This window comes from Euprymna scolopes, chromosome 42 (genome assembly GCF_053919585.1).
Source record: "Euprymna scolopes isolate OS-2025 chromosome 42, ASM5391958v1, whole genome shotgun sequence".
NCBI classification, from domain to species: Eukaryota; Metazoa; Mollusca; class Cephalopoda; order Sepiida; family Sepiolidae; genus Euprymna; species Euprymna scolopes.
Genome location: NC_136523.1, coordinates 34,765,305 through 34,778,498, shown reverse-complemented (window position 1 = coordinate 34,778,498; position 13,194 = coordinate 34,765,305). Strand labels below are relative to the sequence as shown.

The window sequence follows — 13,194 nt, the reverse complement described above, 5'->3', positions numbered from 1 at the left end:
AAGAATTCCTCTTATAATTTAAAAAAAAATAATAAAAAATAAAGAAAATTATGTATGATATACATAACTGTTGCGAAACAAAAATATCATATTCCAAAAATCGTGTCAACTGATCAAGTAGTTTTATTTTCATAAATAAAATCATTTTTAAGTGATTAATGAGAATTTGTAGGCATTACAAACATAAATCTAGCAAATGTATACATTTTATTGCGGACTGTTATCCTCATCTTCATAGTTATTTCACCACGTTCCGATCAACTTATTCTCTGGCCTTCTTCAGCTGGTTAACCGTGACGAGATAGGAATTCCGAGTCTAGTAACTGTATCCTTAGTAATTACTGCTTTCTATAGTTGTTGTCTCACAATGTTTTTGGCCTACTAATCCTCTGGCCTTCTGTGGGTAGGTTGGTTGGTTGTTTTTGTTTTACGGCGTATCAACCCTTTTCAGGTTATTTAATTCCGAATTCAAAGATTTTAAAGAAAATTTTTTTGATAGAATATATTTATTGTTTTTAAGTCGGCCACTCGAGGATAAGGGTTAATGAGTATACAGTGAACAGGAACATGTCATATCGTTAATAGTGGAAATTTGGTAAATTGGATTACTTAAGGAGATGGCTCATCAAGAATTTGTTCACATTGGACTTGAAGACAATTAGATTGTAGTCAGTTGGAAAGCAGGAAAACGGAACAGAGTTCCACAGGCGTGCAGTTCTAAGAAAGAAGCTTTGTTCATAGAATCTACGTTTAGGTTTAAACAAAGATAAAGAGTAGGGGAAATTATTGATTGTGGTTTCAGCTAGACTAGTGTTTTCCGTTAAAGTCAGGACAGGGGGAACCATAGACTGGAGGTCAGACAAGCACTTGCCAGACGAATTTGAATAAAAATAATAATTAAAATAAAAATAGTAATTTGAATAAAAATAATAATTAAAATAAAAATAGTAATTTGAATAAAAATAATAATTAAAATAAAAATAGTAATTTGAATAAAAATAATAATTAAAATAAAAATAGTAATTTGAATAAAAATAATTTTTTGAATATTTAAAACCTTTTTTTAAATACATTCTTCATTGAGATCTTCTTTGTTTTAATTTCATTTTTTATATTATTTTATGGAAATCGCTCCAGACCACGCATGAACCTACTTGATGTAAAAAAAAAAAAGATACCGTTTTCAGATCAATGATAAATGTTATATGGATAAATTTCAACCCAGAAAACAGCGATTCTTCCCCCTTTGTCAGAAACATTGCTAATGGAATGAATTCAAGAAACAGAATATCTATTTTTAAAGAATTTTTTTATTTTTTTTTTTACGCTGTAATAGACTTCAGTTATTTTATGGACCTGACCAATAATTGTTTCTAGCAACCCCACTTCTCCCAAAAATAAACAATTTGAATTTTTCTTTTTTTACACAGTGATCACCACTTATCAAGGCCCGGAAGCCACTCAGGGATAAGGGTTATTGCAAGTACATTACGTTAGTGTGGAGATTTGATGAAGTGTTTACTTAAGGGGGCGGATCATTAGGAATTTGTTAACGTTGGACTTGAAGACATCCAAGTTGTAGTCAGGTGGGAAGCAGGCAGACGGAACAGAGTTCCACAGGCGTGCAGTTTTAAGAAAGAAGCTTTGAAAGAATATTGTCTTGAAAAAAAATGATGTGGATATTCTGTGAACTTAGCGTTTTTGTTATTTTTCTGTTTTTTGCAGGCATTGCAGTTGTGACAGATGGAATGGTGGGTCTTCCAGACGCCAATGTCTTTGAGGCTCTTCTTTCTCAACTCCGCAACAGTACCTTTGCGTGTTCATTCTTACACATAGGATGTAGCCACCATAGCAACCTCTCGTTCGGCCGGGTAGCACACACGGAACTCATGAAGTTTGTGGCTGCTGCAACATTTGGCGGGTATTTTGCCGCCTTACCGAAAGTGGTAAGAACACTTGACTGATTTATTTCAACCCCCGACAAACCCGACAAGCAGCAAAGTCCCACCCCTACACAGTTGAGATCCCTAGATGTAAGAAAGCCTTTTACTCTAATAACTTCTTCCCCCAGAACTGCAGGAGTTTGGAATTCTCTTCCGGTTTCCTGCTTCCCCAACTGTACTGACATGCAGAAGTTCAAGTGTAATGTTAACAAACATCTTGCTGCTAAACTCTCTACATAGTACCCCTGCAACTTAAGTCCTTGATAGTAGCCCCCTACATCAAAGTGGCAATGTGCTTTGTTTGGGGTGAAAATGTAATAAAAAAAAATTTTTTTTTAAATTTCATTATTTAATTTTAACTCTTGAAGACGCACAGACAACTCTCCTTTATATGCATAACACTATGTTCGACTGAGGTCGTTGAGTGCTTGAGAGGTAGGACTAAAACAAAGGATGACAATAGAAAAGGAAGTAAGTTCAGCGAGTAATAAAAGAACTTATAAAGTGGACCTTAGGTAGACCCGAGTCATTAAGTGCTGAGAGAGGGTTGCAATAGACAAAGGAATAGGAAGTGTCTGACAATAAACAGGGAGATGGGAAGTAGCAAACAATGAATCTTTGGGTATTTTTAGATCGAGCTCTTTTGATTTGACAATGACAATAGAAACCCACAGAACAGATAAAAAAGGGAAGGGCAGCTTCCGGTAGCCGGGGTGGGGGCGACTTTATATACCGAGACAGAGAGTTAGTTGACATCAAGCTATCGGTTGCGACATATGGGAACTGATAGCGACACGTATGGACAGTTTTTAGAGCTGACGACTGCGAAACAGATACAGACGAATTGTGACTAACAGACGAGCCTTGATTGTACGCGAGGGTTGGATTATAGTTTCACACACACACCCAGATTTCCACTGATATGTATGTGAAGCATTCGCATTGTGTTTCTTTTATTTTGATATTTCTACTTTGTGAAACCACGTGTTTTCCCATCGACAGTCGCCAGCGAGAAAATGAAGATCCGCCCATAAGAAACACAGTGAACGAAAAATCTGCGACACACGACATTGGGAGTCGGTGATCTGTCGGGGGTCACACATGTTCAGTCACAAATAGACAATGGATAGGAATTTATTAACGCAGACAAAGAAATAAGGGTGGAGTTTTAGTGTGTGATGAGTGACCCATAGGCATTTTGAGGGCGGGGGGGGGGTTACTGTGAGTCAGGGGAAGAATACGAATGACACTTGCTGGAGGAGGAGATCAGTCAGATGCTTAGTCAGTTAAGACCTGAACTCCAGAGTGGAGAGTTGGATTTTGGATACACTCGAGAACAGTTGATTGCTCCGAGTTTCCCTAAAGGAGACGGGGAGATGATCTGACAGCAATAGAGGCACCCAGGATGTAAATGTTGGCATTAGCACGATGGGTGTGTTCCAAAGGCCATCTGTATAAGGTAGGATAAGTGAATCGGTCATCATGGTTGACCCTCTTTCCAAAGTGATTTCACGGTCAATCCAATAATTAAAATCCACTTGACAATTTATCTGCTTGACTTGATTTCTTGGTGGTCCCTCAAATAAAACTTAAGTGCCAATCTTCACAGCCTGAAAACATTTTATGAGTCCAACTTAGGTGCTTCAGCTATCCAGCTTGTTGTGGGGGTGGGGGTGGTGGTGGGGGTGGGGGTCATTTTGATTATGTTAAAACAGATTTCTTCTTTTCATCATCATCATCATCACTGTTACATCCAACAATGTGAAATCCCCTCAACTTGTGTCAAAATGACTACCTAAACGCTGACTGCTTCCTAACCCTTCAAGCAAGGCCATTTGGCATTGCCCTGCCCACCATCTGGTTACAATGCTACCAGATCAGGCTGTCTGAGGATACTGGCTTTCTTACTTAAAATGCACCAAACATTGATGTTTATTTTTCTTTCTCTTTTCTAAACTCAATCATGTTCTGCAAACTCAAAACCAATTTTACTCCACAAAACAACCAAACCAAACTAAATCAAACACTTAATAAAAATTTAAAGATATAAAAAAACTTGAAGCATGAAAATATTTTTTTTTAAATTACCGAATTTACGATTAAACGCATTGATATGCCATAAAACAAAACAACCAAACCAAACACCATGAATAAATATGTGAAGATATATAAAAATAAACTTTAAGCATAAAACCTCTTACAAAAATTTCTGGATTCAATATTAAATGACCTTTAAATATGGGTTAATATGCCATAAAAGAAAACCAAATTGAAATTATCGTAATTTTGTATTTTATTTGATTTTGTTGATGTTGAATTATTTATATCTACTTCTCTATAAATAGCACTTTGTTTCCTATAGACTCTGAAATGGCCAGGCCAATTTAAAAAAAAAAATTTCGCACAAATGTACTTTGTGTCTGGGACTGTTTTAAATAAGTTTTGGACCGGAATGCCTTTGATAAGTATCGAAAATTACTAATCAAAAATAATCCGATTAAAGAACAAACAGTCCAATTTTGACAAAAGTTAACATCCTTTTACAGCCTAACATCACAAATGGATTTGAGAAGTTTTATCACTGCACAAGCAGAAGGGACCGGTGTATAAAATTGACAGTAGGTTCTTTAATAAGACGAGTACATTCGAAATGAATGTTTCTGTTCAAAGCACAATTGAATCATGATACTTGACTTTTGCATTTTAAACTTTGATTCAAGCCATTATATATATAAAAATAATTTTATAAAATCAGCAGTAGGTTCTCTACAGTGCATTGTAAACTACGATGAAATTGTGAACTAAGTCAGTATGGAAAGGCACGTGAAGCAGCACAGCAGTAGGTCTCTAGCTAGAGCAAGCAATTAATTAATTTGATTGAAAAATTGGCGATTTCAATGACAATAAAAGTATTAGAAGTTTGAATCTTTGCAGCAGCCTTTGCAATGTCCTCTATGCATTTGTTCCTGTTCATATTGCCCGCAAATGTTAGGCCAAGGAATTTGAAGGTTGAATTCTCAGGTAGGGTGCTATTTGTCATGGATATAGGGGGTTGGAGTGGAGTCTTTTAATTGTTAAAGGAGAGCAGCTTAGTTTTACTAGCATTAAATGTGGCCATCTATTTACGACCCCCATTCCACTATAATCTGGAGGTCATATTCTAACGATTCTGCCATTGTCTTAGATTTATGTACATCCATTCTTCCCTCATTCATATTATAGAGCATTGTATCATCAGCAAATATACCCATCTCGGATACAGTATTATCAGGGAGGTCGTTTATAAATATCAGGAATAATAGGGGTCCAAGGATCGACCCCTGAGGCACTCCCGCATTAATGTTCCTATTTACAATGTCTCCCCATGGGACAGAGTTAGACACCAGGATCGTTTTTTAATGTGGAGAAAAGGAACAAAAATAAAAATTGTCTCAGTCGTGAAGGATTTCTCCTCCACTGACAGAGAACAAGAAATTGAAGCGCAGCATCTGAAGAACAAATGATATTTATTTGCTCCCCCACCGAGCAAATTAGGCACAAGGCCGATTTTTGAAGTGAGGAGTGAAGGAGAGGGGGAAGGAAAAAGGGGATCAGCTCCCGAGAGGTGGGAAATGGGAGCTGGATAGTGATTTGCCAGCTGGCCCCTGTAGGGTTGCCCTACATGGACCAGAAGATTGCCACAAGGGCAATGGTTTTTGCTTGCAGTATCTGCCGGAACAGATACTACATTTGGATCTTGACCCAAAGGCCAAATGCTGCTTGGATTCTATTAAATGAATGGAAGGTTGGTTGGTTGGTTTTGTTTTACGGCATATCAACCCTTTTCGGGTTATTTAATGCCGAATCCAAAGATTTTGAAGAAAAATTTTTTTGATAGAATATATTTGTTGCTTTCACATCGGTTTCTATTTAACCCATATTTGGGACCCTAACAGGTACTTCCACTCCGGGTCAGAGTGGACCTGGGAGCAATGGTAATTAAAGGGTGGCTCCACGCTCCCCAAAGCCCACAAGCTGGGGCCTCACCACTGGATATAGTTTAAGGTCATATCCAGAACCCCCATTGAGGGACTTTTACCCTCTGCAGGGGGGGGGGCAGTCAGCGTATTCTAATGCCCCACCGACAGGGCCAATGAATGGAAGGTATACATTTTTATATATAAGAGTCGCAATTGTGTGTGTGTGTGTTTGGAAACTACATTTACAAACCTTTCATTTTCATATTAAATAAACAAAAAATAATGTTTCCGAATTTTTGAGATGAGGGTTCATTATCCATAGTATTTGGATTCATCGGACTATTATTCTCATCTTGAGTGTGATTTTCACAACGTTTCATTCGATGTAACCTTTGAGCTTTAGGTGTATCTTATCGAAGGACCGTCGGGTCAGAAAAATCAATTGAATAGTTATCCTGAACATTAAATGTTCAGTTCTCAGTTGCGAATTATTTAGGACCTCTATCCAGTCATGGCTGACAGAACGAGAGCATGCTACCCCCATGAAGTAAATAAAGGGTTCCGTTCAAAATGCTGTCCAAATTCTCGAGTTCAACAAGATACACCAAAATATTGTGAAAATCACACTCAAAATGAGAACAATAGTCCGATCAATCCAAATAATACAACCCTAACTCTAATATTCATTTTGGATCACAAATTTACTGTGGGATGAGGGAGGGGAGATGTTCACTGGGAATTTGTTTAAAAATATTAAAATTAAGATTGTTTTGTTTCTTGTTGATTTTTTTGTTTTCTTTTTCATTTTGTTCCTCGGCATTTGTTTATACTTTTCTCAATAACCATGCCTTGGATTTCTTTGGAATTTTGCACAAACATTAGTCATGGTGAATGTAAATTTTTGCCAGGATGGATTTTCTGGGATAACTCGGGTTACCCAACCTAGGGAACATTAGAAGGATAAAATTGCCCCTAAATCGTTCATCCGTTTGCACTTTTCTCAATAACTACGCTTTCGATTTTTAAAAAAAATTTGCACTCGAATATTCAAAAAAAATAAAATATGTTAGGAAGAGAGAGGGAGGAAGAGAAAAGTCTATTTACTTTTATAGGAGCTTTAGCTGATTTTAGGCCTGTTTATCCGGCACTTAGAAAAATAATATAGGCCCTTCTCTAGCAGTGTCAGAAATTTCGTGAAAACTATTGAATAATTCCACTCGGCATCTTTTGAAGCTTATAACTCCTCGAAAAATGTCATTCAAGCCCTAACTTTTTTTTCAATTAAAGGAGCAAGGACCAAGGTTTCATTAAAAAAAAAACACAAAAACAAACAACGTGGGTTTTTTTTTAAAAAAAGGTTTTAAACTTCGGACTTTACAGGTAAATTTCTAAAAAACACTACTTTTTTTGTTTTTAAATTTGAATATATTATTTATTGATCTTTTATCTTCAATTTGTGATATATAAAACTTTGGTACATAAATTAATTATTTACTTTTTAATAGACATTTGAAAATGGGGGGGGGCGTGAATTTAAAAAAAAAACGTTTGTCTAAAATATTATATTCAGTTTATTGGAAAGAGAATAACATTTCACATTGATCCTGAAAATATCGTAAAAATAGAATCAATGGAAAAATTTTGATAGATTTTTAAAGTTTAAAAATTGAAAAATACTGAACTCGTAACATTCAATTAATTTCATTACTATTTTAAAAGAAAAATATTTCTATTACTTTTTATACAACTTTAATAGTTTATTTTGGAAGTATAATCCATAAAGAAAATAAACAACCCACCTTTAAAAGAGAAATTACGAGTTTTGTATATTTTATTTGCAGTTTCGTGTTAGGGGTTTCAAAAATTCCTACAAAAATTCTGATACACCTAACCCTTCTCCCTCTGAAACCCTATGAATTTTACTGTTTACAAAACCTGAATGACATACATTTATTAGAAAATTTGATTTTCAAAATCTTTCATTTTAGGAGAATGCAGGCAGAGAACTGAATGTTTACCACAAGGCTTTTTTTCTTTGGAGCTTCCAAAAGGGACTTATGGGTTTTGAAGTACCTGATACAAGTTATCATTGTAGGCCGAGCCGAATGTCAGCGAGTTCTTCATGGCTTGATAGGTAAATCTTTATATATATATATATTGGCCCTCTTGCACTTTAAGTAAATGGAAATTAGGAAGATAGAAAAGGGACCGCAGTCGTCTGACACCGGTTGAAAGAATGCAATTGATTGAATAGAGAAATTATGACGTCATTTTATAAATAAACAATTTTTTACGCGTAATTTTAATTAATTAGAAACGATAAAAAGATACGATATTGAAATTGACAGTATTAGAAAACAATTTAAAAAAAAAAAATAAATGATAGTTTTATAAATAAATACATGCATGATAAAAAAGTACTTTTTGTTATTTAGTATAAAACAGTTTTTTTTTAACCAACCAAAGATAATTATAACTGATATTGTTCTTTGATACATATTATTATACGCGAAAATATTTAATTTAATATAAAATATAGTTTAAAATAAAAGTAAAATAGTTCACTATAAGTCAGCGATCGAATTGCTTCTACATTAATTATTTTTATTATTAAATACTTATTTACAATACTTTCAATTCTTAAATTCTATCTGAACTTCAAAAAATTCTTTTAATTGGAGAACTAATTAACGTTTTTTAAATTGAAATAAGTTCACTATAAATCAGCGATCGAATTGTTCCTTAAATGACTAACTTTTAAAAATGCTTCTACATTAATTATTTTTATACTATTACTAGCGGGGGTACCCGGCGTTGCCCGAGTGTTTGTTTCCGGGACGGGGGGGGGGGAAGTTTTAAAAAATGTTATGGTAGGTAAGTAGGAAGGATCAAACCCGGAGTCATGAGTAAAAGTAGGAAAATAAAGTGTGAAAAAAAAACAAAAAAAAAAACATCTGCAACGTTAACAGTTCGGCCACCAAGAAAAGTCCATTCCAGTTGTTTAGGAAAAAAAAAAAAAAAACGACTACGGTAGGTCGGCGCGAACGTGAAAATATAATGTGAATTGTCCAGCACGCTAACCACTACGCCACAGAGCACTGCAGCTTAGTTTAGTGATTTTAAATAACTTCACATGAAAGAACTACGAAGCCAAACCAGTGTTCCCTTCTCAACTGTTCCTTGTGAACGATCCCCAAACGGTGTTAAGTGGTGGCAGGAGGAATTTATTAGAGAGAAAATATTTTACCACTTCCATTGATCTTAACCGATTTTGGCCGTGACTTCTCAGCAGAAAAAGTATAGAAATCTAAGATTATCGAGGAATTTGAGAAATAATAAGCCTATAACACACCTCAGATATTGTTCTGCCGTTTGTGCATATTATATTTGCATGAAATATCTTGATTTTTAATCCTATTAAGGTCAAAATCAGACTGGAAAAAATGAGTTCATTTTATTTATATAGAGATTAAATGCTTATTAAATTCTTTTACAATAATTTCAATTCTTAAATTCTATCTTAACTTAAAAATTTTTTTTTAATTCTAAAAATACTATTAATTATTAAATACTTAGTTATTAAATTCTTTTCCAATTCTTTTTCAACAATTTCAATTTTTATCAATATTTCATAGTAATGACGTCATAATTTCTCTATCCAATCAAATTGCATTCTTTCAACCGGTGTCAGACGACTGCTGTTCCTTTTCTATCTTCATAATTTCCAGTTGCCTAAAGTGCAAGAGGGCCTATATATATATATATATATATATATATATATATATATATATATATATATAATATTGACTCAATTTTTATTATTTTAAAAATTATATTTTTTTACAAATTAAAAAAAAAAATTGTTTTTATTTTTGAAAGTAACTTTTTAATTGAATGTTTCATTTTTTGTTGCTTCTGTTCTATACTGGGGGAGGGGGGTTATTTATTATGTACGTGTGTCTAAACTTGTGCATCGTCTGGTGGTATAAAATTATAAGTAAACAAGCTCATTGTAAGTGAAATAAATTTATTCATGGCGGAAACATTAATTACTTACAGAATGATATGCATGTGTTAGCGTAGCTGCCATATTGTTCACCTTTCTCTTTTCTGGAACTCCAGTTTTTCTGTAGAATTTATGAAAGGGCGGTAACTCTTCATTAGAGTTATTTCCCCTTTTGGTTGTTATAATAGTTTGACTGCTTAAAGGTTTTTTTTTTTTTTTTGTCTATAAACAAAATGTAATAACTTCATTCTCGGGTTTTATTCTTATTTAGTTTTTGTATTTTGTTAGCTTTGCTAAACACTAACTAGAATGTAAACTGTCAAAAATCTTATTATAAATTTTCCTAATGTCTGTCTGTCTGTCTGTGTGTGTGATGCGGTTTATCTCAGCCTACAGACAACCCACCCAGGCAAGTAAGGTACCAAAATGAAGCTTATGACCCAGCAGATGTTTTAGTGATATTTATATCCATGTTTGGTGTATGGCTTTGCAAAAAAAAAAAATGCCAAAAAATAACGATTTACTAAACAACATTTTATTTACTGGATATTTTTCTGGTACAAGGACTCAAGTTTGCCCAGCTGAGCAAACTTGAGTCCTTGTTTTTTAAATAAGTGAAATTGTAATATGGATAGTACTTTGTGGTAGGAGCAATTAATCGCATAGCATGCTGGGATTGTAGTTTTGTTAGATGCGGATAAAACAAGATGTGTTAAAATAAATCACCACTAGGTATGAGGTGCCTTAAATAAGTTTCCAGACTTTTTTTGTGCAGGCGTTTAAAATTATTGTAGACTCTTTAAAATTCAGTATGTTGTTGCCATACATCTTATGAGATGACTGACAAACCTTTATTATTTCAGGTTCAAATGAATTGCTACAGCAGGAATTGGAATACACTCTACTAAAGCCTGATTATGACAGGTAGTGAATTTCAAAAATGCAATCTGGACGTGATGACACTTTAGAAGAACGATATGTAATAAAATTTTGTTTTAAACTTGAAAAAAAAAATGTCAAAGTATGGAATGCTTCAGACTGCATGAATAGGAAGGAAGGGAGGAGTAAGGAAGTCAGAAAACTGGAGTTGATTGGCCAAATAAAGAATTTCATGAATAAGGACCGTCATGTGTCTATAGAGACAATAAGTGCAGTTTGATGTCAATGTGGGAACTGTACACACAATTGTTTGCAAGGAACTGAAGATGTAGAAGATTTGTATAAAGTTTGTCCCTAAGGTGCTCAGAGAAGATCAGACTATTTGACCAAGATGAGCATCAAGACAGTTCCTCACTCTCCCTATAGTCAAGACCTTGCTCCCTGTGACTTTTGGTTATTCTCGAAGCTCAAGGAAAACCTTAGAGGCTGTCGTTATGAGACAATCAAGGAAATGAAAACGACTGTGATGAAGGTCATTGACATGCTCACACAAGAGGGCTTCCATGGGGCCTTGCAGAAGTTATCGGAATGATACAAGTGCATTGCAGCCAGAGGAGATTACTTTGAAGGGGACTAGATTTTCATGTGTGTACTATCCATTAAAGTGCCAATACAAAAAAAGGTCTGGAAATTAATTGAAGAGACCTCATATAATAAATAACTTAATACAAACTTGTGTAAAAAAAAGAACTTGGGTGCTTGCCCAGAATTCACCCTATATTAAAAACAAAAACAAAGAAAAATCTTTAAGATACATGTATCCATGACAAAACAAAAATATCATATTCCAAAAATTATGTAAATTGATCAAGTAGTTTTATTTTTATAAAGAAAATCATTTTTAAGTGATTAATGGGAATTCGTAGGCATTACCAACTAAATCTAGTAAAGAATTATGGATCTTTGTTATAAAAGCATAATTCAAAAATCAAAATATTGAATTTAAAGTAAAACCGATCGTATCTACTTAATTGTCATGTCACACTAATGAACATATCCAAAAATTATAAAAAAAACGATGAAGTAGAAAAATAATTATTAATGAAAACAGTTTTTGAAGACAACAAAAATTGAGTTTTGTTAAACTGGCCTAAGATTTTCGAAGTTTTCAGAAAATATTTATCTCCCTTGTTACAATTCGAACTCTCTAGTTTCATTTTTTTTTTTTTTTTTAGCAAAACTCAATTTTAGCTAATTGTCAAAAACTATTTTCATTAATAAATTTTCTACTTAATCATTTTCCGTAATTTTTGGATATGTTCATTGCTGCACGACGACAATTAAGTAGATATGATTGGTGTCACTTGAAATTCAATATTTTGATTTCCGAATTTCGCTACTATAATGAAGAAGCACCTGTTTAGTTATTTCCCTTGTTTCTTGGTGGAAGTTTTCAAATATTCAAGAATATCATCTATTTTTCTGAAAAGAAAGGTATCAAAAGAATAATGTATGGCAGGGGGATGGGGGATGGGGGGGGACTTTGCTTGGTTGTTAAATTTGATTTTTTAATTTGTTCAAACTTCGTAGGTATTATTATAGAATTGTGATTTTAAAAGTCAAGAAAAAGGTATTTGGGTGCCGTCAGCTAGAATCGAAACCGAAAGCAAAACTGTAGCATTCAAAGCTGGTGATGTTACCACTGTACCAAATTGACACGCATATGAACTGATTATAAAATTAAAAATAAACTAAGGTTAATGCAGAAAATGTATAACAATTTTTTTCAATTTTGAAGAACTATTTTAACCGATTAAAAGAACCGTCTGTAAAAAAATCCAATCATTTGAGTCCCCTAGTGCCGCTTTGCGTCTTTTTGTTTTTGAAGAGATAGTTTAAAAATATGGAGACAGACAGACAGACATAGTGAGTTTTATAAATTAGATTATTTTTTTATTGGAATCATTTTGAGATGAATAATTTGTATATTTATTTATTTATTTGCGGACTGTTATCCTCATCTGCATAGTTGTTGTTGTTTCACTTTGTTTCGGCCAATGGTTAACAGCAACGGGATAGAAATGTTGAATCTCTTAACTGTATCCCCAGTAATTACTGCCTTCCATAGTTGTTGTCGTCTCACCACGTTTTGGCCAACTAATCCTCTGGCCGACTTTGGGTAGGATTGAAACCATTATCTTCAGACAACACTCACCTGGAACCATAAAGACTCAACGCCTCTATTCACTGTGCCACAGGCCCTAAAGATAGCGGTTTCAAATCTACGCAAAGTACAAGACTCCGCATTCCTATCCCATTACGGTTAATCACCTGAAGAAGGCCAGAGGATGAGTTGGACGAAACGTGGTGAAACAACTATCAACACTCACCTGGAACCATAAAGACT

At 34.2% G+C, this 13,194-nt stretch overlaps 1 protein-coding gene across 1 annotated transcript in view; it reads left to right on the top strand.

The window, feature by feature from the left end:
• Nucleotides 1-13,194, top strand: part of LOC145267011 (KICSTOR complex protein SZT2-like) — a 423,147-nt gene that overhangs the window by 35,284 nt on the left and 374,669 nt on the right. Inside the window, exons 8-9 of the mRNA XM_080122911.1 lie at nt 1,726-1,946; nt 7,891-8,036. Coding sequence (XP_079979037.1) covers nt 1,726-1,946; nt 7,891-8,036 — 367 coding nt within the window. The remainder of the gene's footprint in view (nt 1-1,725; nt 1,947-7,890; nt 8,037-13,194) is intronic.